The sequence below is a fragment of the Piliocolobus tephrosceles genome, chromosome 16, assembly GCF_002776525.5.
Source record: "Piliocolobus tephrosceles isolate RC106 chromosome 16, ASM277652v3, whole genome shotgun sequence".
Taxonomy (NCBI): domain Eukaryota; kingdom Metazoa; phylum Chordata; class Mammalia; order Primates; family Cercopithecidae; genus Piliocolobus; species Piliocolobus tephrosceles.
The window spans coordinates 27750294-27776196 of record NC_045449.1 but is presented as its reverse complement, the minus strand read 5'-3'; the positions used below and the strand labels follow the sequence as shown (position 1 = coordinate 27776196).

General features: G+C 46.9%; 1 protein-coding gene across 3 annotated transcripts in view; it reads left to right on the top strand.

The window, feature by feature from the left end:
- Positions 1-25903, top strand: part of ASIC2 (acid sensing ion channel subunit 2) — a 790972-nt gene that overhangs the window by 697129 nt on the left and 67940 nt on the right. For all 3 annotated transcript variants that reach the window (XM_031934384.1, XM_023182887.1, XM_031934385.1), the window contains exons 2-3: positions 355-505; positions 23426-23553. In XM_031934384.1, coding sequence (XP_031790244.1) covers positions 355-505; positions 23426-23553 — 279 coding nt within the window. The remainder of the gene's footprint in view (positions 1-354; positions 506-23425; positions 23554-25903) is intronic.

Here is a 25903-nt window from a genome sequence, read left to right as displayed (position 1 = left end):
AGGCCAGAAGGGAGCCCAGGGCTGGAGGTGTGGATTGAAGGGTCAGGAGTTTACAGATGATATTTAATGCCTGGAAGTGAACAGGACCTCCCAAAGTAGTGCTCAGAGGAAGAAGAGACCAGATGCTACTGCAAGAAACCCCAAAGGGCATCCAGATTTGCTCTTTGATGCCAGAATTTCACTTGGTAAAAGTCAGGCCCACAGCCAGGATGAAAAACCACTGGTTCCTGAGAGGGGTGATGGTGACGGGCTATGGGGACTCTGACCTGCTGTCAGATTTCTGGGGTCTCGCTAATCTCTGGACCCCCATCTGAAGTTACCCATGTGCTTCTCTCTCTCTCTTCTCTCCTTCAGGTGTTTACAAAATATGGGAAGTGTTACATGTTTAACTCAGGCGAGGATGGCAAACCTCTGCTCACCACGGTCAAGGGGGGGACAGGCAACGGGCTGGAGATCATGCTGGACATTCAGCAGGATGAGTACCTGCCCATCTGGGGAGAGACAGGTGAGCTGGGCACAGGGACCGGGCATAGGGTGATGGTGGAGGGCTGCAGGCCTGCCTCTGAAAGACTGGTGAGCTGTCTTGGCCCACCCTGTGAGGGATTACTCTCCAACTCTGTCACCAAGAGGTTGGTGACATGCTGCTAAATCATAAAGATGTCCCTGGCTTGGGCTGGGATGCCCCGAGTTTCCTCACATTTTACTATGTGGGAGAGGGACAGATGATGGGAATACTGGAGAGGTAAGGTAGGTAGGGGGAGGGAAGACATGCGGGAAGGTTTGAAGTAGCCGGTGTGGTTGGTCAGGTGAGTGGCTTGATTTCAGGAGAGGAGGAAAGGATGACAGCCTCTCTCAGTCATCCTGAATATCTCGACCCAGTTAGAAGAACTGAAAGGAAAGCAGGCTGCTGCCCACTGAGGGAAGCTGGAGGTGCTGGGAGCTGTTGGAATACCAAAGGACATGGGCTCAGGGACCTGGCATCGTGCCTGTGTGAGCCCCTGGGGGACCCACGTGTATAGACCCTAAAGCTTATTTCATGCATTCATCTATTCATTTATTTCCTCAGCAAACCATTCCTTAACCATGTACACTATCTCAGGCTTTGCACCCAAGTAAGGACATTATGATGTAAAAGACCAAGTCCTTGGTTGTGGCCCAGAGGAAGAGACACAATCACAGGAACAGGGTCAGGAAAAACACCAAGGGTATTTGAGCAGGGGCTTGAGATGGTCTTGGATCATCCAGATGGGCCTGATGTAATCACAGAAGTCTTTATAAGAGGAGCTCAGGAAGGTCAGACAGAGAAGGCAGTGTGTTGACGGAGGCAAAGACTGGAGTGATGCAGCCACAAGCCAAGGAGTGATGGCAGCCTCTAGAATTTCAACAGGAAAAGAAGGTAAAGAGGTGCCCAAGAGTGGGAAACATGGATTTAAGGGGGACCTAAAGTCAGATTAATGCTGTGTTCAGGGCATAATGGGAAGGACTGCACAGGTGGGTCAAGAGAGGATCGTGGGGAGCAGCCTGAAGGGGATTGGGAGGGGAGGGAAGATTCCAGCAGGAGGGAGGTCCTAGGCCCTCAGGTTGGGGCTGAGGAAGGGGTGGAGCCCAAGCAGCCCAGCCCCCACCTCTTGCCAGCCCTGTGCCTTGAGTTCATTGACTTTGGACTCTAGAGTCTGGCACTCACCATACCCAGGCTTATCAGGCTGCTGAGACAGTGAGTGCTTCCACCCCAGGAGGATTGACTGCAAACTCCAGGCTCTCTCCCACCACCCCTCTCTCAGGAACACCCTGATGTGGGGAGGGGAGTGTGACCATTTACCTCCCATCACAGCCAATCCTCTGCTCCTCCAACTGAAAGATAAAATGGCCACACACGTGTTACTGCACCAGTGCCATCTGGAAGCTCACCTCAGGAGCCAGGGCAGCCCAAGCCCCATTAGCCACTCGCTGAGGAGAGGCTTTGTTGATCCTGTGTACTTTTCTCAACTCAATGCCCCTCCAGGTGCAGACAGATGAAGGTTTGTGTCCGTTCTGATCTCTGGCATCCCTGAGGGCTGGTGGACAGGGCATCCTGAGGCCAACCGGGCCCTGGAACCGTGGGGGCCTATAGACAACCCAGGGTCCAGAGGATGGAGTCTTGGTCCCCAAAGAGAGGCCTTTCTTGCAGACACCAGAACACATATGATTATCTAATCATCTGTGGAAGAAGAGAGAAATAAGGAAATAAAATGAGTCATGGAGACCCCACACTCAAAGCCTAAATAGAAGTTAGTTATGTCCTTCCATGATAATGGTAGGTTTCCTAGCTTGTTATCTTGATTCAGGAGCAAAAGCACATGTACACACACACACACACACACACACACACACACATACACATACACAGACACGCATGCACTCTCAGTGCCAGGTCCCCATCACAGACATCCTCACACAGCACAGTTCCCTGTGGGATATGGCCTTGGTCTGAGCACTGACTGCAGGCTACAAGGCTACCCAAAAAGTCTGTGTTCTGCCTCCCAAAGCCACAGATGGTCAGAGCAGGAAAGAACCTCTGAGATCATCTCTTCTAGGCCAACCTTCTCTTTCCCCTGAGGGCTGGATTGAAGTAATGATGTCTTTGAAGTCATGCAGTGAGTTCATAGCTGAACCAAGACTGTTCTGACCCAAGCTTTTGGACCCTCAGTCAACCTGACTGGACGACGAGCTACACCAATTCGGGGAAAATTCATAATCTTGATTAAGGACTTGTCACATGCTAACACTGTGCAGGTCATCATTGGGGTGCAGGAGGCATGAGAAAAGACCCCACCTTTCAGGATCTTATTATCTCACTGGGGGCACCAGATGTGCACACAGTTTCTGCAAGAGAACTCCAGTCTCGTTCCTGGCGAGAGTTTGAGTCATCCCTGCGAGATGGACCAGTACAGTCACTTAGACAGTCTCCTTTGAGACTGGGGAGTTGGAGAAGCAGGCTGTATGAAGAACGGGTTTAAAGCAGGGGCAGGCGATAGAGGGGCAGAAGAAACAGGTTAGAGAAAAATCTGATCAGTGCTGTCCTATAGACCCTTCTGGGCTGATGAAAATGTTGTCTGACTGCTCTGTCCAGTACATTAGCCACTAAACCCTTGTGGCAATCGAGTATTTGCAAGGCGGCTAGGAGAATGAGGATTTGAACTTTTTTATAATTTCAATAGATTCTTGGGGAACAGGTGGTGTTTGCTTACATGAATAAGTTCTTTAGTGGTGATTTCTGAGATTTTGTTGCACCCATCACCCGAGCAGTGTACACTGTACGCAATGTGTAGTCTTTTATCCCTCAACACACACCCACACTTTCCCCAAATCCCCAAAGTCCACTGTATCATTCTTATGCCTTGCAGAGGAATTGAATATTTAATAAAATTTCATTTTCATTCATTTAAGTTAGCTAGCTACAGGAGGCTGGTGGCTACCATATTAGAGAGCAGATAGTATATTGGAAAACGGCTTCTGACAACTCTAGTTGACTTCATGGACTTTGGCTTTTGCAGCCACCTCCCATATTCCTGGGGTCATAATATTCCATATTCCTGCGTATCCCCTCACCATGACCTTGAGTGTCAGGTAGAACTCCTTGTCCCCATTTTCCAGAAAAGGAGGCTGAGGTTTGGTCGCTTCCCCCTGACTCCGCAGCCGGACCCTTGAACTCCTGCATTAGGGTTCCCTCCATCGTACCTTTCTTCAAGCTGAGAAGGCCCTGAGCAATGTGCTGCCTCTTGCAGATGCTGGTCACCTCAAAGCTGCTAATTTCATAGGCCAGTGGGAGGTGAGTCCCATGTGGGTGAGAGAGAAGCCAGCACATCTGTTGAAGGATGGGAGGTGGGCTCTGGCAGGTGAGAGATGCTTGTCTGTAAAACCACCTGAGGAGGCGCAGACACACATGGCTGCTTGGTCATTGATCTCAAGGACGATGAACACAGCCAGGCCTATCCCTGCCACAGTCAACAGGAGGCAGCCTTCCTGACCTGCCGAACCGTGGGGCCCCACAGATGCCATCTCCCTTCCTTAACACTCCCACCTCTCAATCCCCAGAGGAAGGAGGCCAGGCCCAGGAGTCCAGGAGATATTTGGGTGGTGATGGAGAGGAAAGGAATTGAAATGTGCCTGTGGCAGTCTGATGTGTGCCCAGGCAGTTAGATGATGGAGGCAGTATAGGAAGACAGAGAGAATGGCACGACAAGGTCAAACAGACCCAAGACCCCATCCCAGCTCTTCCTTTCCTAACTGTGTGACTAAGGCCAAGTGAATGGGCCTCTGTTTCCTCATTTGTAAAATAGAGACAAATAAAACTCATTGGCTTTACAGGAGGGCTGAAGGGCTCAAATGACAGTTCTCTGCAAACTGTAAGCAATGAGAGGGTGATCATGCCCACCAGCAGGTGGGATGATGGTCAAAAAAAAAAAAAACCTCCAGAAGCAGAGATTATTCCAAATATCCCACACCTGAGACAGAGCTCTGCAGCAGGTCAACATCTGGAAGCCCCATTCTGCCCAAAGCAGAGCCTCTGGAACACTTTTGCCTTGCCTTGTGGATGGCTCCACTTCTCAGGCATGTCAGGAAACAGTGAGGGAACCACTCTTCTGAGGATAATTCTAACTAACAGGAAGGACCTTTGGGGAGGTGGTGATAGTGTTGACCACCATCAACACAGAGGGCACCAAGCAGTAAGTTAACAAAAGACACACTCTTTGAGTAGACCCAGCCCTATGGGCTCATGCTTACCGAGTAAGTTAACAAAAGACACGCTCTTTGAGTAGACCCAGCCCTATGGGCTCATGCTTAGTGAGTAGACGGTGACTCTACAAAAATTATCAAAAATGTCCCTTCCTCCAGGCTGACAATGCCCGACAGCAGGGTGCTCCCCTTGGTCACACATCTTCTTGTGGGGCACCCTGGTAATATGCCATTTTAAAGGAATAGGTTCAGTTGCATGTGGTCCTAGAGAGTATGCCCAAAATGAGTCCTAAGGAACATCAGGAGTTTGGGATATAACATGTTTTATGAACAAAAAGGCACAGGGCCCAAAAAGAATTTAGGGAATTCTGGTTAAAAAACATTAAACACATTTATTCATTGCAGGAATTCTTTAATATAACACATCGTGAATCTCCAAGATAGGAATAGCACATGCAGCATTTATTTCCCAAATGCCTTTGACCACGGAAACCTTCATTTTCATGGAAAAGCTCACAAAATAAACTTTTGAAAAAAGCTGTCTTAGACTGTAGCAGTGCAGATTTCATGGCCAGGGTTTTCTAACAGAAATTAAATTGAAGGCAGAAGGAGAAGTTGTTAAAAAATGAAATTCTGTGTAGATACCTCTAAGTAACTTCAAAGATAAAAGGAACAGGCAGTGGGTTATCTGGGTTGCACGTGAGAAACCTGAATCAAACAAGCTTAGGCATAAAAGAAATTACATTGTTCTCAGAATCCAAGGCAAACTTTGACAACCAGCCAGCAGGAGGGTCAGGGATGCAGCATCAGGAACAAGTGGAACCTAAGTCTCCTAAACCCTCAGATCTCTCATTCCTCCTCTCTCTGAATTCTTTTCATTCTCTCACTAGAAGCAGGCTTATTTTTCCCACACACATATTTTTTCACACATGGCTCCCAACAGATCCTGAGTTTTATATTTTACAGATCCTGCCCCCGGCAAGAGACTGTTTTGACTCTCACTGATGTCCTGTTTAGGAAAAACAAAACAAAACAAACAAACAAACAAAAAAACAGGGCAGGGAATCATTGGTTCAGCTCCTGTCAGGTGCCCACCCCTGGACCAATCAGCAGTGGGCAGGGGAATCAGTTCACCTGAGGACCCAGTAATAGTCCTAAAGAAGTTGGGCCGATGGTGGTTGGGGAAGGCACTCCCAAGACAACTTCTAGGCAGACAGCCCTGTGGACGGCCACACTGAGTGAGGTGGGGGTCAGGGTGAGAATTGAAGGTGGGTTACGTCTGAGGAAACCAGAATCCGTGTACAGGGAGTTTTCTAACAAGTTCTAAAAGGATTCGAGTGTCAGAAAGATCACAAATAGGCCCCTCCATTTCTCATCTCCTTCTATCCTTCATGCACTCCAATGAAATACACTTTTTTATCAAATATAATCTGCCCTGATTTCCCCAAATCCTAGTGTTAATTAGTGTTAACATGACAATATGTCAAGTATGCTTTTGAGCAAAGGAATAATTTTTTTAAAGCTGTGCCGTTCTAGGGGTAAAGATTGGGACCCCATTATCCCTCCAGCTTCCTCAGCTCCTACTGCCCTCCCCTCGCCTTATTAACCTGGCTGCAGTCACACAGGCTTCCCTACGGCTTCTTGAATATTCCAGGAACACCCCTACTTTGGGGCATCTGCATTTGCTACTAACGTCTGTGAGAGTTCTCCTTGCTGACATATTCACATGACTCGCTGCCTCCCTGCATCAACTCTTCTCTCAGATATTACCTTCTCAATGAGGTCTCCCCTGACTACCCTGTTTAAAATTGCCACCCTCACCCCTACTCTTCATCCCTCATCCTTGAATGCTTTGCTGCTTAGAAATGTCTTTCACCAGATACCCTAAATCATCTCTCTCGAGTTCCACAGATCTCTAGGGTGGGGACGAAATGCCACCGGTCTCTTTGCTAAAGCATAGCAAGAGTGACCTTTGCTCCAGCTTTCAACAAGTTCCTCATCTCCATCTGAGACCACAGCCTGGACTTCATTGTCCATATCACTGTCAGCATTTTGGTCAAAGCCATTCGACAAGTCTCTAGGAATTTCCAGACTTTCCCACATCTTCCTGTCTTCTGAGCCCTTCAAGTCTCTAGAAAGTTCCAAACTTTCCCACATTTTCGTGTCTTCTTCTGAGCCCTCCAAACTTGTCCAACTGCTGCCTGTTACCCAGTTCCAAAGTGGTTTCCACATTTTCAAGTATCTTTATAGCAATACCCCACTTTACTTGTACCAATTTACTATATTAGTCCATTTGCATACTGCTATGAAGAAATAACCAAGACTGGGTAATTTCTAAATAAAAAGAAGGTTAATGGACTCACAGTTCCACATGGCTGGAGAGGCCTCACAATCATGGCAGAAGGTAAAGGAGGAGCAAAGGCACATCTTACATGGCAGCAAGCAAGAGAGCGTGTGCAGGGGAACTCCCCTTCATGAAACCATCAGATCTCATGAGACTTATTCACTATCACGAGAACAGCACAGGAAAACCTGCCCCCATGATTCAGTTACCTCCCACTGGGTCCCTTCCTTGACACATGGGGATTATGGGAGCTATAGTTCAATATGAGATTTGGGTGGGGAGAAAGCCAAACCATATCACCTTCATTTCCTTATTTATTTTTTATTGTCTGGCCCTTTCACTAAACGCAAGTCCCAAGAAGTCAGAGACCTTGGACTGTCTGGCTCACAGATGTATATCAGGGCACTACATATTTGTTGAGAGGAAAAACAATGCTGAAATTGTGTATACTGCCAGGGCCAGGGTGAAGGAGAAGCCCACATTAGTGAATAGCTACTCTGTGCCATGAACCTTCCCAATCGCTTGCTAACAAGGTATCATAATCCTCATTGCAGGATGAGGACACAGAGCCCAGAGAGGTTGTAAGCTTCCCAAGGGCACATACCCAGTTAAGCAGTTGAACCAAGCTTAAAATCCACATCCACACCCAAAAAGGGTGCTCCCTCCACTAAATTCCTTTAATGTTCACAATGTGGTCATAAAAGCACTGCCATGAAAATAGCACAGGGAAAGAGGTTTAGGCAGCATCTCTGAAGAGAGAATGCCATATAATGATAGGTCTGCTGCCATCCTCCTTGTCTATTTTTTCCTCTTTTCATCTTCAGGAGCAGAGTCATTATACTGAATGAAAGCTTTAGCATAGTCCCACGTAGAAAACAGACAAAAGCACATGGCTGTGGTCCCACTGGAGATGGAAACCCCCGTTTGCTTTCTCCCTTTCTCCCTGTGACCAACCCTGAGGCACCACTGAGGATGCCCCGTTTGAAAACCACTGGATGGGAGGCAGATGTCATTGGGATTAAAAGTGCTGGTTGGTTCCATGGCTGTGTCCATCCCAGAGACAAACTGTAAGCATCCCTCTCCCCTTTCCTGGGTGGTGAAAGAAGCTCATGACCTTTCTGCAGCACACCAGAGCTGCAGGGAAGCTGGCATTCTAGACTTCTGATTAAACATGGTAGGCTGAACACATGTGTTTATGGGAAGTCCCCTTCCTAGACCCCACCTAAATGGCAATCAAAAGGTTTTTTTTTCACATATGTAAATATAAACCCATAGGACAAAGAGGATGGGAGAAAAGACAACCGTAAATAGTTGCCAGCCAATTTTTGGAAGATGTAAAGTAGATGGATGAGTGTCAGTCGACTTGGCAGATTACACGAGGCTGAGAACTGAGGGTCTGCACTGAGGAAGCCACCAAAAGCCAATAGACATCATCTGAGGACCGGGAATTAGAGGCATAAGATACTGCTGAAGACAGGTTTGAGAGGTGGAGGTAAAACTAGGAGGAAGAGTTAAAAGTCTATAAAAGGAACTTTCAGGCCCCCAGACATCCTCCCATGGCCAGAAGCAGCCATACAAATATCCCTCTTACAGACTCTGGACTTGGGGAGATCAGGCACAGCTGAGGGTACGGGTGAGGTGCTGCTATGCAGAAAAACAGGGAGGTGAGGGAAATTCTACTTACTGAGTAGTGAGACCCTCAGCCAGACTAATTTACCCCACCCACACCTGAGCAGAAATTTGAGGGGATCCCTTCCTGGGGAAATTGACAAGCTCAAGAGAAAAGATTCACAGACCAGTGACAGTCAGGAATCCTTAAAAGGCCTAGTTAGGTAACCCTAGAATGAAGTCCCTTGAGGAGTGCTCCCTCAACACAAGGAAAGGCTACACAGCCTTTAAGGACCTTTTACCCCTGAATGAGCCACCAAAGAGCCAAGCATTTAAGGGGAATCACTAACAGGCAAGGAACCCAAATCAAACCAAGAAGAAACATTGAGGAAATAGACACAATGGCTAACAGCACAAGATATAGAGCCAGGCTGCTTGGGTTCAGATCCCAGCTGTAACACCAGCTGTGTGACCTGTGTTACCTCTAAAATGAAAATAATAATATTATCTACATTTATAGGGTTGTTGGGAGGATTGAAGTACGTTAATATTAATGAAGTGCTTAGAAAAGTGCCTGGATAATATTAGACACCACATAAGCCTTTTGATAAATAAAAAAATAAATGAAGGAAGCAGGAGAAAACATCAAAACACGTTAATTAAAATTCTCAGGAGAGATAAGGGATGATACTGCATCCATAACCACAAGCATAGGATGCTATTAAAAAGCAACTTTCAGAGAAGAATAAATTAAATGTAAAATATGTTTAGGCCAGGCGCTGTGGCTCACGCCTGTAATCAATCCCAGCACATTGGGAGACTGAGGCGGGCGGATCACGAAGTCAGGAGATCGAGACCATCCTGGCTAACACGGTGAAACCCCACCTCTACTAAAAATACAAAAAATTAGCCTGGTGTGGTGGCGGGCGCCTGTAGTCCCAGCTACTCGGGAGGCTGAGGCAGGAGAATGGCATGAACCCGGGAGGCAGAGCTTGCAGTGAGCCGAGATCGTGCCACTGCACTCCAGCCTAGGTGACAGAGCGAGACTCCATCTCAAATTAATTAATTAATTAATTAATTAATTTAAAATATGATTGCAAACTTTTTTTAATCCATAGAAGGATTGGAACAAAGGACATCTCCCAAAAAGGTAAAACAAAAAAAACAAATAGATAGAAATTGAGAGAAAAATATGAAAATCAGAGGGTCCATCCAGGAAGCTATTCTAGAACATCCTATTACTAGGAGTTCTAGAGTAATAAAACCAAGAGAATGGAGAAGAGAACATTGTCAAAGGACTAATATAACAAAAATGCTCAACTGAACTATGTGATTGTCCAGATGGAAAAAGCTCACCGAGTCTCGTCTGCAATAGCGGCAAAAACAAAAACCCAGTCCAAGACACATCCTGCTGAAATTCAGGCTAACAGAAATAAATAAAAAAATCTTTAAAGTTTCTGGAGAGAAAAATAGTCACATACCTGGGATCCAGAATGAGAATGACCTAGGACTTCTCAACAGAAGTAGCCAAAGCCAAGTGACAATGGCAAAATATTTTCCAGTTTCTGGAGGGGGACACTTTCTTTTCTAAATAGAATTCTATACCCAGCAAACTACAAATGAAGTGTGAGAGTAGAATTTGGTTTCCCAAAAACTGTGGAATTTTTCAGGAAGTTATTGGAGAATGAGAAGGTAAATCAAGGATTGCATATGATTCCAGAGACAAGGATCTGGCCTAAGAGAATTTCCTGATGAGGATGAAGAGAAGAACCAGGATGACAGTTGCGGAGGAGGCCTGGAGAGAATTCCATCCAAACTGGAGCAGGAAGATGTTGGCTCCACAAGGGATGACCCTTGTGGGTCTGCCTGGCTGTCCTGAGAGGCATTTTATAGCTCTGCCGTAGAGTCTGGGATTTCTAGTGATGGGTACTAGCAAGCAATACAAACCAACAAGGAAAAAACAAGGTAAAACAAAACAAAATGAAAAAAAAAAAACAGGAAAAACAAAATATTTATTTCACAAGAAAGAGATCAAAAACATTATATACTGCAAGGCTGGACTGTGCACAATATTTACAGAGTCATGGTTATGTAAAAGCTGGATACTGATTTAACCAAAATATCATATCACTATATTTGGAGGGTGAAAGGAAAGGCAGCATCGTGGAACACATCATCTAAGAAGCCTACATCCTCATCTTCTGTGATTAGGTAGGAATCGTGCAGATAATATAATATGATTGTAGATGATTCCTACGTGGTAGGAATTCAGTAGACAGGATCTAAAATATTTTAAAACCAAGAAATAACTCTCAAGCAGTTGACATTCATGGAAATATGAAAGTAAATACCAGAAGAAACAGCTAAAACAGTTGAAAGTTGTTGCTTCTGAGAAGTAGGACTCGATGGTAGGAAGAGGTGGAGCAGGAAACTGCTGCTTTTCATTAAAAGCCTTGCAATACCACTTGATTTTTAAATTATGTACATATATTGCTTTGATAAAAATAATAATTAAATTTAAAATCATCATGAATTTTTAGCATAGCTGGAAGGCCTTAGCAGCTATCATGGGTAGCACGTTTCTTATCCCCCTTTACAAATGGGGCAGAACAAGCGTGGGTGGTGATGGTTGCTATGGTTTCTCCGACATCTCTGCTCCCAGGAAAACCCCTTGTCATGGTGCCAGGTCCTAAGGACTGTCCCAGAATGACAGGAGCAGGCTCCGGCCTGAATTCTGAGTGTCCAGGGCACAAGAACCTACAGCAGCCAGCTGAGATGCTAGGCTCACTCTCAGAGTGGTCCTCTGTGCTGGATACGGGGTCTCAACAGATATTCGAGGACTCTGAAGAAATGATGCCATAAATCAGAAACACCACTGGAGGCAGGTATCCATTTAGCACGAGAAGCAGCCTGACTTTTTTCATTCTGGAAAGATGTGCGTAATGCAGAAAATATGTGTGTTCTAGTTAAAACTCCCAGCCGGTGCAAGGGTCTGAGGAGAACAGCTAGGAAGCAGATGAGACAGCTCCAACCTCAGACCTCATGTCCCCAATTTAGTAAATCTCAACTGCACACCTACTGTGTGCCAGGCACCTCAGTGATACAGATGAAGGGCCCAGTCCAGGTTTTCGAAGTTTATAATCTAGGGAATATCTGAAGGGCTCTTTTTAGATGGCAGATGGAAATTTATTCACCCAACAGCTTTCATATAAAGTGTCTAAGGAGCACCAGGCATTTGCAGTCTGTTTGGGGAACATATCAGCAATTAAGTGTCACCAAGCGCTGTGATAGCTAGAAGGTAGATTGAGAACCTAGGAGGGGATAGTCGGTTCCAGAAAGGAGGGGACAAGGGTATCTAAAGGGAGGCTTTAGAGAGAAGTTGACCTTTGGTTTTAGTCTCAGGCCTGTTTGCCAGGTTGCTGGGCAGCATGTGGAAGTTAGAGGAAAATCTGAGGACCTGGAGAGCTGAAGTCCTGAGCAGAGGGAGGGGAATGAGGAGCAGAGGCCAAGAACAGCCTAGAGTTTGCAAGGGCATCTGCATCTACAGAAGAGACCTGGGGTTGAAGAGATAGGTAGAGGCCAGATCACCAGGGGCCTGTGTGTTCTGCAAAAGCATAGATGTTCTCTTGGGAGTCCTGTTAAAGTGTAATCCTCTGACCAGCAGCATCAGCATCACCTGGGAGCTTGTTAGATGCATAGAATCCCTGCCCCCCGCAACCCCAAAGTCTGTGTTGCAACAGGATCCTTCAGGAGATTTGTGTGCACATCCAAATGTAAGAAGCTCTGATCCAGACCACTGCTCCCCACCATTTGGAAGAATGAGGATGTCTTCTTAACATCAAAATATTTCTCAGGCATTACCCCACATGAAAACTCTGGTGCTTTTTTAATTCATTGAGAGAATATTGTATAACAAAAAGTTGCTATGAATTCAGTAATGCTTTGGATGATTTTGAATTCTACAATCACATCACAATCTATATACATGAGCCACTCAGCAATTTGGTTGTACCTAACTTCCACCATCGGTGTGTGTAAACAGAATTTTTACAAATAGAATCTTAATCATCCACCAACTTTCCCTACAATTTTAGACAGTTTCTGATGGCATTTCAAGGGTGATAATCTCCTGAACACCAGTTATCCACCCAGAGTCATGAGCCTTCTTATCAAGTAATTTATAATCTCTGAGACTGAATGCACTAGGAAAACTCATTATTTAAAGAATCCTTCAGATAAATATTTTGGTAATGAGACTAGTCCCAACTCCACACGCGGTACTTTCACAAATATATGTTTTGCAAATATTCTGTTTAGCAGGAATATGCAACATTTCTCAGTTGCATAACCAAGACCTAACATTAACTATCTCCTTCCCCAACACGGGTACATCACCCCACAATGTATAAGGTGCTTTCCCACATTCCATCCACTGATGCTCATACACTTCTATGATGTAGACAGGGCAGTTCTAGTCATTTAACAGATTAACTCATTTTAAAATGCAGTAAGCAGCTGGGCACAGTGGCTCATGCCTGTAATCCCAGCATTTCGGGAGGCTGGGGCAGGTGGATCGCCTGAGGACAGGAGTTCGAGACCAGCCTGGCCAACATAGAGAAACCCCGTCTCCACTAAAAATAAAAAATAAAAAAATAAAATAAAATAAGAAACTAGCCAGGCATGGTGGTGCATGCCTGTAATCCCAGCTACTCAGGGGGTTGATGCAGGACAATCGCTTGAACCCGAGAGGCAGAGGTTGCAGTGAGCCAAGATCACGCCATTACACTCCAGCCTGGGCAACACAGTGAGACTGCATCTAAAAATAAATAAATAAATAAATATATATATATATATATATGCAGTAAGCAGAGACATTGAGTGACTTTCCCACAACCTCATGGCTAAGAAGTATTAGAATAGGATTTGAATCCACATCTTCTGATTTGGTCCTCCTTGGTTTTTTCCACGCAGAGCTAGTGTTCCTTAAAAACGAAAAAAGAAAAAAAAGATTGCTTTGGGTAACACACAGATCAACAAAGTATAACATGTTTTTGCTGCAGGATGTCATAGGGTCTTTAAAATACTAGTGTGCTCCATGGCTCTGCAGGAGGGGCTGAAGTTTGCAGCCTTCGCCAAACTCTTGTGGACACTTGATAACATCTCCTGGATCACCAGCCGTTGGTAAGAACACTGCTGCATCACACCGCCACCCAGAACAGACATCATTGCAGCCCATCTCGTGTGGGGACACAATGTTGATGTTTTTCTTCTTCCAGCAGTTTGCCTGGCTTCCAGATATCACCTGTGAGCAATCAAGCGTGAGCTTCCCCGTCTTCGTGCTGATTTCGGATCTTCTTAGCTAGGGACGCTGCCTTACCGTGCCTATCTGCCAGGGAAGGGTTGGAGAGGAAGGACAAGATACACATTGCCCAATTTTAGATAGGCAGCAATTTGTGAATTCTTTGTGCTGTCTTTAGAAAAATCAGCCTCTTCTGACTTGATGTGAGCTCTGAACAGTCACATCTATTTTTTTTAAATCTATTTTGCAGGAGATAAAAATGAGATGCAGTGAGGTGAAGACATTTGCACACGGCCCCCAACTCGTAGAGTTTTACAGCCCAAAGTAACCTGAGAGATCAGCCCCTACTTCATTTGAACAAAAAGGAAACTAAAGCTCAGAGGCAATATAACTTGCCTGAGGTCACACAGCAATTAAGTGGTGGGGCTAAGAGTCAAACCCAGATCTCTGTGATTTCAGAGCCTATGTTTTTCTTGATGTACTTCTCTGCCTTTCTTCCCTGGCCTTGGGCTTTCCCTGGATTTCTCTGGTGTGAGCAGGGGAGCAGGGTCTAAAATGATACCTCTGGTTAACTTCAAACAGCATCAGCAGGCCCTTTCCACCAGGATCTCAAGGCTGGGGCTGGGACTCTGGTCCTTGTTACTATCTCTGTCCCACACTCACTGAACTCCTAACATGAAAGAACAAAGGCTGCTGAGCCCACTGCAAATTAAACTCTTCTTCCCCATCCTTCCCTGTCCAGCTTGGAACTTTATCAGCTTGTCATCTGAGACCAATGTGGTTTCTAGCCCACTAACAAAAGACAGAGGAGGGTGAGGAATCTAGAGGCCTGGATCCCAGCCACTGCCCATCTGCCACCTGCCATGTGGCCCTCGGCTACTGTCTTCTCTATGAGCTTCCATTTTCTCATCTGAAAGGTGAAAAGTTAGTTCAATTGTCAAGGGATCTCGTAGCTGCAAAATTCTACGCAGCCGTGAGTCATTGGCCCCGGTATGTCCTTTACTTTCTATGAGCTTTGGTTTCTTTATCTGAAAAATGAGCATGATGTAAAAAAAATAAAATAAAATGTAATGAAATGGAGATATTGACGCCTGCCTCAGGACAGCTGGGAGGAGCCAGCAGGATCAAGTCTGTGAAAACCCCGAAGCTTACCGTATGTGTGCCAAGATTGTCTTTCACCATGACCCGGAAGGGATGCAAAGCTCAGCAGCTCAGGGTCCCAGCCTGCAAAGTCCCAAAGGACCCAAACCAATGAAGAATGTGGTGAGTGATGCTAGAAAGGCACAAAGTATGTGAGCAAGGCCACATGGTAGGGGGCAAAAAGCACAGGCCTTGGAGCCTCAGCAGACAAGGGTTGGATTCTGGATCTACTTTGTGTGACTAGGGCCAGCTGACCTCTCTGAGCCTGCTTCCATGTATGTAAAATGGGGGCACCTACCTCTAAGGGTAACTGTGAGGTGTTAACAAAATGGTCAGCTGGCCTCTGACCATATCCCCTGCCACTCTGGCCTCCTTGCTGTTCTTGAAGTGGGCCCGTTGTACACCTGTTCCAGAGCCTTGGCACTTGCTGTTCCCTCTGCCTGGAACACTTTCTCCCGGGTCATCCCATGGCTCGTTGCTCACTTCATTCTGGTTACTACACAAACACCATCACCTTGAACAGGCCTTTCCTGACTCCCAGCGAAGAGAGCCACACTTGTCCTGCCCTTCCTCTGCGTCACTTCTCCTGGCACTTTTCTCTGCCCGCCTGATGTTACAAGTGTGCCTGTTCATTATCATCCACCACCCTCATCTGAACATGAGTTCCAGGAGGACAGAGACTTCACCGTGCTGTTGGCTTCACTGTGCTGGATAGGGGTATCCACAGGTGTCCGAGGACTCTGGAGAAATGATGCCATAAATAAGAAACACGCTTGGAGGCAGGTATCCATTTAGCAGCCAGAAGCAGCCTGACTTTTTTCATTCTGGGAAGATGTGCTTCATGCACACGCTAAGTGTGATGCAGAAAATATACATGATTTAGTTAAAACTCCAAGCCAGCCAGGCAAGGGTGCAGGGCCGGTGGCACGTGCTCATGGTAGACATTCGATGCATAACTGTCCAGGGAGTGAGGGAACGAATGTGGACTGCTGTGAAGCATCCAGCTCTGGGTCTTGTCCTCAAGAAGGTCAGTTCTTCCTTTCTGTTTCTACGAACTCCAAAGCAGCATCTCAGGAAATGCTTTAGGGAAATAAGAATAAATAAGAAAAATGTTCCTATATTTCAGAGAGAGTTTCTCTCTTTCTTGCTTTCTCTCTCTCACACACACATACACTAGTACACGTCTGCATGCACACACACGCAGGCACACACACACTTTACAGTCCCCTAGGGAATGCAGAGCAGTGCCACAGCAGCTGCTTGACAGTGGCAGCCAGAGGTGCCACTGCCGGGTGTGAGTGGCCCAACTGCTGATGAGTCAAGCCCCTCCCCGTGCCTGGGTGACACAGGGACACTCCAGGCCCGTTTGTCTGATGATAGGTAGCAGTGAGGCCCAAAGGACGGGCCTTAATAAACAGGTCCCCAGGGATTAAGCCACATGATTAAATGAGCAGCAGAGACCAGAAAGATATCAGCCGCCCAAGACAGGAATGCCAACCACGGCCCTTCAGGGGATGGCCCAGGCAGGCTTTGCTGCCCCTGCCCAGCCCCCATGCACTTGTCAGCCTCTGGCGTGAAGTCCCTACAGAGCTGCCCACTCACTGGGCTGCAGCAGGGGTTCTGAGTTGGCCCAGCAGGTTTCATGTGGACCCAGCTTGGCCACAAACTCCCTGTGAGATCCGCACAGATCCACCTGCCTTTCAGCATCTCGATGGCACATCTGTAAAGCAAGGAGGGTGGGATCCTGTGTCTCAGAGGTGAGTTATGCAATCCTGTGTCTCAGAGGTGAATTGTGCACATTTGTTCACTTCACCAGGCATTTTTGAGTTCCTACTGCATGCCAGGCACTGTGATTATAAACATAAATAAACATTGACCCTGTCCCCAAGAGGTCTCTCAGTCTTAATAGAGAGGGAGTTGGGATCAAGTGTGAACATGGTAAGTACTAGACATTGGGGTACCGAATGGAGGGAAAATGTCGAGGAGGTGGCGAGTGCAAAGGTGGGTAGAGGGTAACCACATGGAAAACGAGAGGAAGGGCCAGTCTACATGGAGGGACCAGCATGAACAAAGAGGAACATAAAACAGCATCTGGTCCCCATGGATCTTGTAAAAAGCCAGAAATACTGAATTCATGATGATGATGGTGATGATGACACTGCAAATTGTTGAGTTATTAAGCTAAACTCTGTGCTAAGAACTTTCCATGCAGTGGCTCATTTAAGCCTCGCAACAGCTCTATGAAGAACAATCCATTTTTATGTTCATATCCATTTTCAAAATGAGAAAAATTAGGCTCCAAGAGATTAAATAACTTGCTGTAGTTCACAGAACTGAACTAGACTTCAACTCGCCTGACCCCACAGCCCCAAGTATTTAATCAATTTCTCCTAGGCTCTCTCTTTTTCTGACGCTCCAGGTCCAAGAGGTCTGCATTTCTGCCTCTCTCAGAAAGTCTGACTCACTTGTCTAGGAAACAGGCACACTATCTCTGGGGAGATCCTGAAAGAGGTGTCGAGTAGAAGGGGCGGAGCTAGGACTAGGGGACAAAATCTATAAGCAGGCAGTTTTCACCAAAATAAGGGTGAACTTTCAAAACCATGAACTGCCCCTTCAGGGAGGGAGGTCTCTCTCCCTATGCACTTGCTCAAACACAATGGCCGTCCTTCCCTGTGTGGTACCACAGAGGGGACTCCTGCTATCTCTCAGGAGTTAAGTGAGAGCCCATGGGAGATCCACCAATCAGGAGCCAAGCAGGGAAATCAACAGGACCCTCAAATTGAATACTAAAAGGAAAAATTAATCAAGGACTGTTAACAAAGGCATAGGCAAGGCTTGGGAAAGCAATACAAGAGGGTGCAGCATCCTGGGACTGGTAGCAGAGAGAGCCATTACCACCCCTCGGAAGGAAGGAAAGAAGCTGGTGTCAAAACCCAGAGAGAGACACTGTGAAGAGCTCTCCCTCCAGCCCCCAACCCAGAGCTGTGACCTTCCAAAGTGACGGGCAGCTAACCCACAGTGACCCAGCAAAAGGAGTTGAGAGACTAGATACCCCAGCCTGACTCTTCTCTCTCCCTCCACTTTCCTACCTGGCCCGCCATTGACTGATCCCAAGCCAGAGGGCAAGGGAGTCCATCAAGACAGTCTCTGCAAGTCAAACCCGTAGCACAGAGAGCAGGGTGGAGAAGCACTGGGGAAGAGGGTGCAAACAGAAGCTATCCCACACCCACACAAGGCCCTTGCTGCACTGTGACATGCCCCTTATATGGCTGGCCATTGTCCCACCCACTCCTCTGAAGCTGTCTGGGGAGCTAGGGTTCCCTCACTCAGCCACTGTTATAAAGCCATTTTTGTCCAAAGCAAGATTGCTTTGTATCAGCACATTCACTCTCTGAGCTCTGAAAACTCCGCCTAGCTATTCAGATAAACTTTTCTTCCTACTTCTTTCCAGTGTTTATTTCTTTGACATGTTTTCTGTAACTTGCCAACATGAAAGATTTTAGCTTCTTTTATCGTGATGCACTTTCCCTGCCCCTTTATGCATTCTGCCCATTGCTCCTGCCTCTTCCTACAGGGCTCCCATATCATTTCTGCATATTCAGAAAATGTACCTCCCTCCCTGGCCAGGTAGATCTCACCTTGTACCATCTATGGCCAAGCTCTTGGAAAATGCTGGGAGACTGTGGCTTCTGCAGGTTGAACTCCATCTTACCACACTCCTCTTGGTTCAGCATTATCTTTCATGTTACGTTGTCTGGGTTTCAACTTGGTGCCAATTAACAAGAACTCCCATGTGCATACTGTCTACATACTATGTATGTAGTAGCTTTCCCTTTCTGTCTGCGTGCTCTCTCTCCCTCTTTCTCTTTCTGTCCTTAAATCCTGGTGTTCATGATGTGTAAACAAATCATTCACTGCCCAGAGACCTACACTCTTTGAAGGAGCTTAGCGTTGAATCAGTTGCCGATAAGACAAATATGAGGATGTGAACGATTCTGTCCAGCACCAATTTGAGTTGTTACTATCAGGGCGGTCACACTGGACCTACAATCAGAAGGGCCACTCACTTGGTTTAATGCTCTTGAGATTGCTGTCTTGAAATGCTTTTATTTTTTAATAGCAATGCTTACTTTTATAAATTTTTAACATTTTTTTAACAAGGGGTCCTGCATTTTCATCTGGCACTGGGACCCACAGGCTATGAGTGCAGTCCCAGTTATTGTTACTGCTATTGTTGCTGTGTTGTTGTTGTGTGTGCAGCCCCACCTGCATCCCAGCAGGTGAGCACTCCTGAGTTATGGGGTGCTGGCATTTACCAGTGTCCTCCAGAACCTAGGCAGACTCACAGCTGCCCAGATACAGCAGGGAACAGCAGACACAAGCAAGGGATACTTCCTCACTCATTTCTTCCATTCAACAAACATTTATTGAGGCCTGCTCTGTGCCAGCTACTGTGCTAGGGACATTAGGGGTGATGTCAAAGAAAAAGATATCCCATGCCCTCAGCCCCCATTCAGAACTCCAGAGCTATGAATTAAGGCATCTGCTCACACTAAATAAACCACACTCCTGGTGGAGTAGAAAGAGTGCCACATTAGAACTCAGGAGACCTGGCTTCTAGCCCCTGCTCTGCTCTTGACTTGCTGTGTGACATTGGACAAGTCACTTCCCCTTCCTGGACTAGATCACTGCCCAAAGGCAGATGACCTCAGACCTTTATCAGAATTTCTGGAAATGCAGATTCCTGGTCTCCACCCCAGAGTAACTGAATCAGAATTTCTGGGAGTGGATCCCAGGAAGCCTCACCCTAGCCGTCTAGGAGATTTTAACTTGCGTTCTAGCTTGGGAACCTCCAAAGTGGATGATGTGAGGTTGCCTTAGCTCTAGCAGTCTACATTTGGTAACTTCAGCTCTCAAGTTGGGTCTTCAACTCAACACTGTGCCATGCCCAGGAAAGGGAAGAGAGTGAGGCAGGGACTGGAGGGAGCTGCTCTTCACTACCAACCTGGAAAGCAATCTTCAGAGGGAAGCCAAGGGCAATTCTGGTAAGAAACAGAAAGAAATGCATCTGGAGATGTGCAAATAGGGCTTTGGAGAAAGCAGGGTAGAGGATCTGGAACTAAAGTCGTGGTTTGGCCACGAAGACACACTGATCTGCTGCTCAGAACCCTGTCCAAACTACCCAGGACTCCAGGAAAGGGCCTCTCCAGAGCACCTGCTTAGGAAGGCAATATGGCGGAGTCCTTGTCACCCCCTCAGCTCTGGGAGGGCTGTAGTCTGCTCATAGCTGGATATTCTAGAACTGTGCTATCCAATAATGTTTCCAGTAGCCACATGGGGCTATTTAAACTTGAGTTTTAATTAATTAACATTAAATAAAATGAAAAATTCAGTTCCTCAGTCACAGAAGTCACCTTTTGTAACTGGCGCCTACCATGTTGGGCAGCACAGGGAATACCACATTCCCATCTTAGCAGAAAGTTCCACTGGACAGCAGTGTTCTAAAGAGAGAAGAAACCTTACCTATCACCTGCTCCCACTCATGTTCATCCAGCCACTGGGTGTTTGTAAAAACCGAGGCTACTTTAGGATTTTACTCTTGGCTACAGCTACTGCTGCTTACAAAATAAGCTAGCACCTCTTCCAAATCCGAACCCAGTTCAATTAGCCTTGGGTGGTTCTCACTAAGAGAGGCACACCAGGCCTGTCTGTTTTGCCCATTACTCATGCCATTTCTGACAGGAAGGCTTCATTTCTCATTTCACCTGTAAGCCACAGGTCCTCTCCTTTGAGCCTGTCTTACTGGCTATAAGATTTCTTAAGCTTAGTTGTATAGCAGGCACACACGGCCTCAGCTAGCTCTCAAAAACAAGTTCTGGCATCTCTCCTGTTCCCTCCCACGGCTCACTGAAGGAGCCTTCAGTTCCTCCCAGCAGGGGCATCCCTGTCATCCCAACAGCCCTCCACACTCACCCTTCTTCCCCATCTGAGTCTGTTTCTCAGGCTCCACACTCTTCTCAACCCCCGTCTTGGGCAGACTTTTGAAAACACAGCCACTGAAAGATGATTATTCAACCACCTCATTCCATCCAGTCCTCCCTCTCCTGAAGTCCTCCTCCCGTATCTAAAAACCTTCCTTGAGGCTCCTTTTGAGGGCCAGGCCCTGGGTTAGGTGACAGGGCCCTGGACTGAATAACATATGGTCTCCTCTCTTGAGGAATTCACCATTGATGGGAGAGATTGACACAAAGCCACTGGCATCCAGGAGCATAAGGATAGGAGTTTGGACAGGGTGATGCTGTACAGAAACCACAGAACAATGACTGTACTGGAGAGAAGTGGGATGTGTTTGTAGATTGTCTGGATTCGCTCCCACTCCGTGAACCATATCCAAAAGAATTCCTGGCTGAGGGTCTCCTCGTCTAAATGATGAAAGCCCTGCCTACCCTTCCCTAGGGCCCTGTCTGCCTACTAGGCCTTTCTTTCCACGCAGCCCCTGGCCTTGGAATTCTCACCCTGCTCCAGACCCCTGTGCCTACCTCAGTCAATGACCCCCCCTCTCCCTAGGTCGTGCCCTTCCCATGGCTGGCCCCAGCCCTTCTTTCCCAGCCACTCTCTTCTGTACCAGCTTTAGTGTGTCCCCAAACCCCTCTCCCCCAGCCGCAGCCTGAGTGCTGACATGTCTTCCCCCTCTCCATCCCTGACCCCCAACCCCATCATCATCTTCTCTCATTCCTGCATTCATCCATTCTCTCCCCATTTTTTTCTTTGAGAACATTCCTTGATTTGGACTCCAGGCTGGCCTTGTCCATTCATAAGTGATTGAGGTTTAACCCATAAATCTCATTTTCTCATCTCTAATTCATTCATTAGGCATCTCCTGAGTGCCTGGTATATGCCTGGCCCTGTGAAGGAACTTTGAGGTCCAGAGAGACAGCCCAGAACTTGGCCTCAGGATGCTCCAGACTGCTGGAGAAAACAGTTAAAGGCTCATCATGACGTGCTATGGCAGGGGCTCCAGCGGGCAGATGTGGAAGATACAACAGAGCAAGGGAAAGAGTTGCTTTGGGTGGGGTTGGGGAGCTGAATCTTCAGTGACAAGTGGAAAGATGGTCAGGTGGACAAGGTAGAAAGACACTCTGGGCAGAAGGAGATGCATTTGTGCAGAGTGGGGACCAGTGATGCCCAATCCAGGCAGCCCCGCCTGGTGCCACGAGACAGAGGCTGCTCAGAACAAGGCTAGGGAAGGGGTGGGTAAGGACCCTGGGGTCCTTGGAAACATGGGAGGGAGTTACACGATTTACATTTGGAAAGCTCATTCTGCAGACTGTTTGGAGAAGGTAAGACAGAGAAGGGGATCTGGTAAAGGTTTATACAGTTCCATAAGTTCATTTTCCACCTATTGTGAGCACTAAACATTTAGGATGATGGCTCTGCACCACCCCCAACCTCCCACTGCCAAGGGCCATTTCTTCTGCCAATGGAAAAAAAGAAGGAAGCTTCTCTTCTACTTGGCCATTGCAGCCCCAAGGGGAAACACCTTGGCATACAAGAAGGCCTTGCATTTTTATTCCACTGCTGCGTCATCATGTTTTCTTCCTCCTGATATCCTCACCTTCAGCTCATGACTCAGAAGAAAAGTTAGTCAATAAAACAAAGGAGTTTGACTCATTTTATAATCCCATCCTACAGATTTGGCAACTGAGGCAAAGAGTTGGCCTGGCGAAGTGACCTGAATTTGTTTCCCATTGCTGCTGCAACAAATTACCACAAATGTAGTGGCTGAAAACAACACAAATTCATTATCTTAAAATTCTAGAGGTCAGAAATCCAAAATGGATTTCCCTAGGCTCAATAAAATCAAGGTTGTTGGCAGGCCTGTGTTCCTTTTGGCAGCTCTAGGGGAAAGCTCATTCCCCCACCTTTTCCTGCTTCTAGAAACTACCTGCATCCCTGGGCTCATGGCTCCTTCCTCTGTCTTCAAAGCCAGCAGCATAGCATTTTTCCATTCTCTCTCTGACGGTGATCCTCCTGCCTCCCTTTCATAGGAACCTCTGTGATTACATTGAGTCCTACTTCCATAATTTAGGATAGTCTCTCCATCTCAAGAGCTTTAACTTAATCACACCTGCAATGTCCTTTTTGCGTGTAAGGTAACCTAGTCACAGTTTCCGGAGGTGGGGACGTGGACACCTTTGGAGGCCATTAGTCTGCTTATCACAGGGCCTTTTCAGCATCCCTTTGAGCTTTTCAATCCCAGGGCTCCATGAGCATCTGTTGTTACTGACCCATGGCTCTGTCCGTCTTTGTTCTTTCAGAGGAAACGACATTTGAAGCAGGAGTGAAAGTTCAGATCCACAGTCAGTCTGAGCCACCTTTCATCCAAGAGCTGGGCTTTGGGGTGGCTCCAGGGTTCCAGACCTTTGTGGCCACACAGGAGCAGAGGGTAAGTTCCCTGGGCTCCCCGGATTGATGGTCCTCAACCTCCCCTGACCCCCTGCAGAGGCACAAGGAGGAGAAATGGAATTCCTACTCGGTCAAGGGCTTTACTGTGAAACTGGAGAAAGGTGTTGGCTCACCTTCTTCACCAGTTCTCCTGTACCACCTGTTGGTTCCTAAAACTGGGCATGAAGGAAACCCGGCTCATTTTTCTTTCACCAAGCTGGTTGGGTTTTTTCTTTTCCAGACCATTCTGTTACAGTTGACTTTTTGCACAAGTTAATTTAAAAATTGACCAGGGGATGCTAAGGGAAACTGCTAACCAGCTTTTGATATGTTTCATCACTTGTGTTAATACAATTCAAAGCAGCCTACAAAAAGAAAAGGGGTGGAGGCGTCCCTCTCCCATCACAGAGTTTAAGTGGAGCGAGCCCTTGTTACATGGGCTCCTGCCTGCTCTCTTTGATGTAGCGCTGGGGAGGGGACCTCACCCGTCCAGCTGGGCCTACTGCATCAATTCTGTCTGTGGGTGGAGGGAGGATGGGCACAGCCTCACGTCTGAAGTGAGTCTTACATCTCAAAAGGGAGACGTTCGCAAACTCTCAGTAGGGAGGCAGTCTCAAAGCAGGACTGCGGAGAGAGACGGACTCCGTTTCTTTCTCTTATCTCCTGGATACTTGTTGCCTGGTTTTCCTAGAATAAAAGCTGGAGAGACTGTAACTGGGAGGGAATCCTAAACGAGATCATCTAAGACAAGTTTCTGGTGGAGACCTTAGGCAGAGCTAAGTCAGTGAGTAGTGAAGGCACCTGCTCTGGGGTGTGGGAGAACCACGACGGAGGAGCAAGGAAAGATACATGCACATAATGAATGAGCTCAGCTTGCTTTTAAAATGCAGATGGACAGGCAGCCTAGGTGAGCTGAGAGCCTGAGCTACTACTAGCCTAAGTGAGCTCCTGAGTACTGTCAAAAGTAAACAAAGCTAGACATGGGTTGACATGGTGAGGGCAGATTTTAATCAATTATATACTTTTGCAATAGGGAAGAGGGTGCAGCATAAGCTGAACTCAACCCCAATTCATAGAGAAGGCCTGGGTGTTTCAAAGGCAGAATGAGAGAGTGGGTAGAGGCAACCGCAAGGGCTTGAGCAGCAGAGTCAGAGAAGTAAAAAATCACAAAAAACAGGAAGGGGCTTGGGTGCTGGTCCCTGTGAAAAACATCTGGATTTGCTAACTGGTGCTTATTGCAATTAGTTAGGCTCCTACCCTAACTAGCTCAAATGTCATCTTTCATCTGGTACTGATCACAGCTGTTTAGCCATTTTATAAAGCGATATTCTGCATTAAAAACTGGTTGTAGGGTGGGGCATGGTGGTTCATGCCTATAATCCCAGCACTTTGGGAGGCCAAGGCAGGAGGATCGCTTGAGCCCAGAAATTCAAGACCAACCTGGGCAACATCATGAGACCTTATCTCTATTTAAAAAAAAAAAAAAAAAGATTACTTAGGCATGGTGGTGTATGCCTGTGATCCCAGCTACTTGGGCGGTGGAGGTGGAAGGATCACTTGAGCCTGGGAGGCACAGGCTACAGTGAGCTGAGATTGCACCACTGCCCTCCAGCCTAGGAGACAGAACTAGACCCTGTCAAAAAAAAAAAAAAAAAAACTGGTCATAAATCTATACATAAGCTATACTATTTTTACTCTCTGGGAAAGTGTTGATGGCGTAGGCCTCACAAACTGTGCCCTGTACACAATGCCTGGGCAGTTAATGAAGGCCAAGATCAACCTTCACTGAAGCACATAGGGAATGGGATTGCAGCTTTGATGCAGGGGCAGGAGGTGCTGGAAGGTTAGCCTGGCCTCTACGGGCTCCCAGAGACTGAGACAAGTGGTGCAAGCAGAAAAGGGGATATGATATCCAAGGGTATGCAAGGTAGAAACCAAATGGTGCAACCAGGAAAATGTATTCTTGAGGACAAAGGAGGGCACGAAGATGGCAGGGGCCAAGTTCAAGGCTAAGGATTTGAGAGTCAAGAAGAGTGAGAACAACGATTATCCAGTAAAGGCATGCAGACGGACAGGCAGCCTAGGTGAGCTGAAAGCCTGAGCTACCAGCCTAGGTGAGCTCCTGAGTACTGTCAAAAGTAAACAAAGCTGGACATGGATTAACATGGTGAGGGCAGATTTTAATCAATTATTTACTTTTGCAGTAGGGAAGAGGGTGCAGCATGAATTGAACTCAACCCCCATTCATAAAGAGGCCTTGGGTGTTTTAAAGAGAGAATGAGGGAGTGGGTAGAGGGAACAGCAAGGGCTTAAGCAGCAGAGTCAGAGAAGTAAAAAATCACAAAAAACAA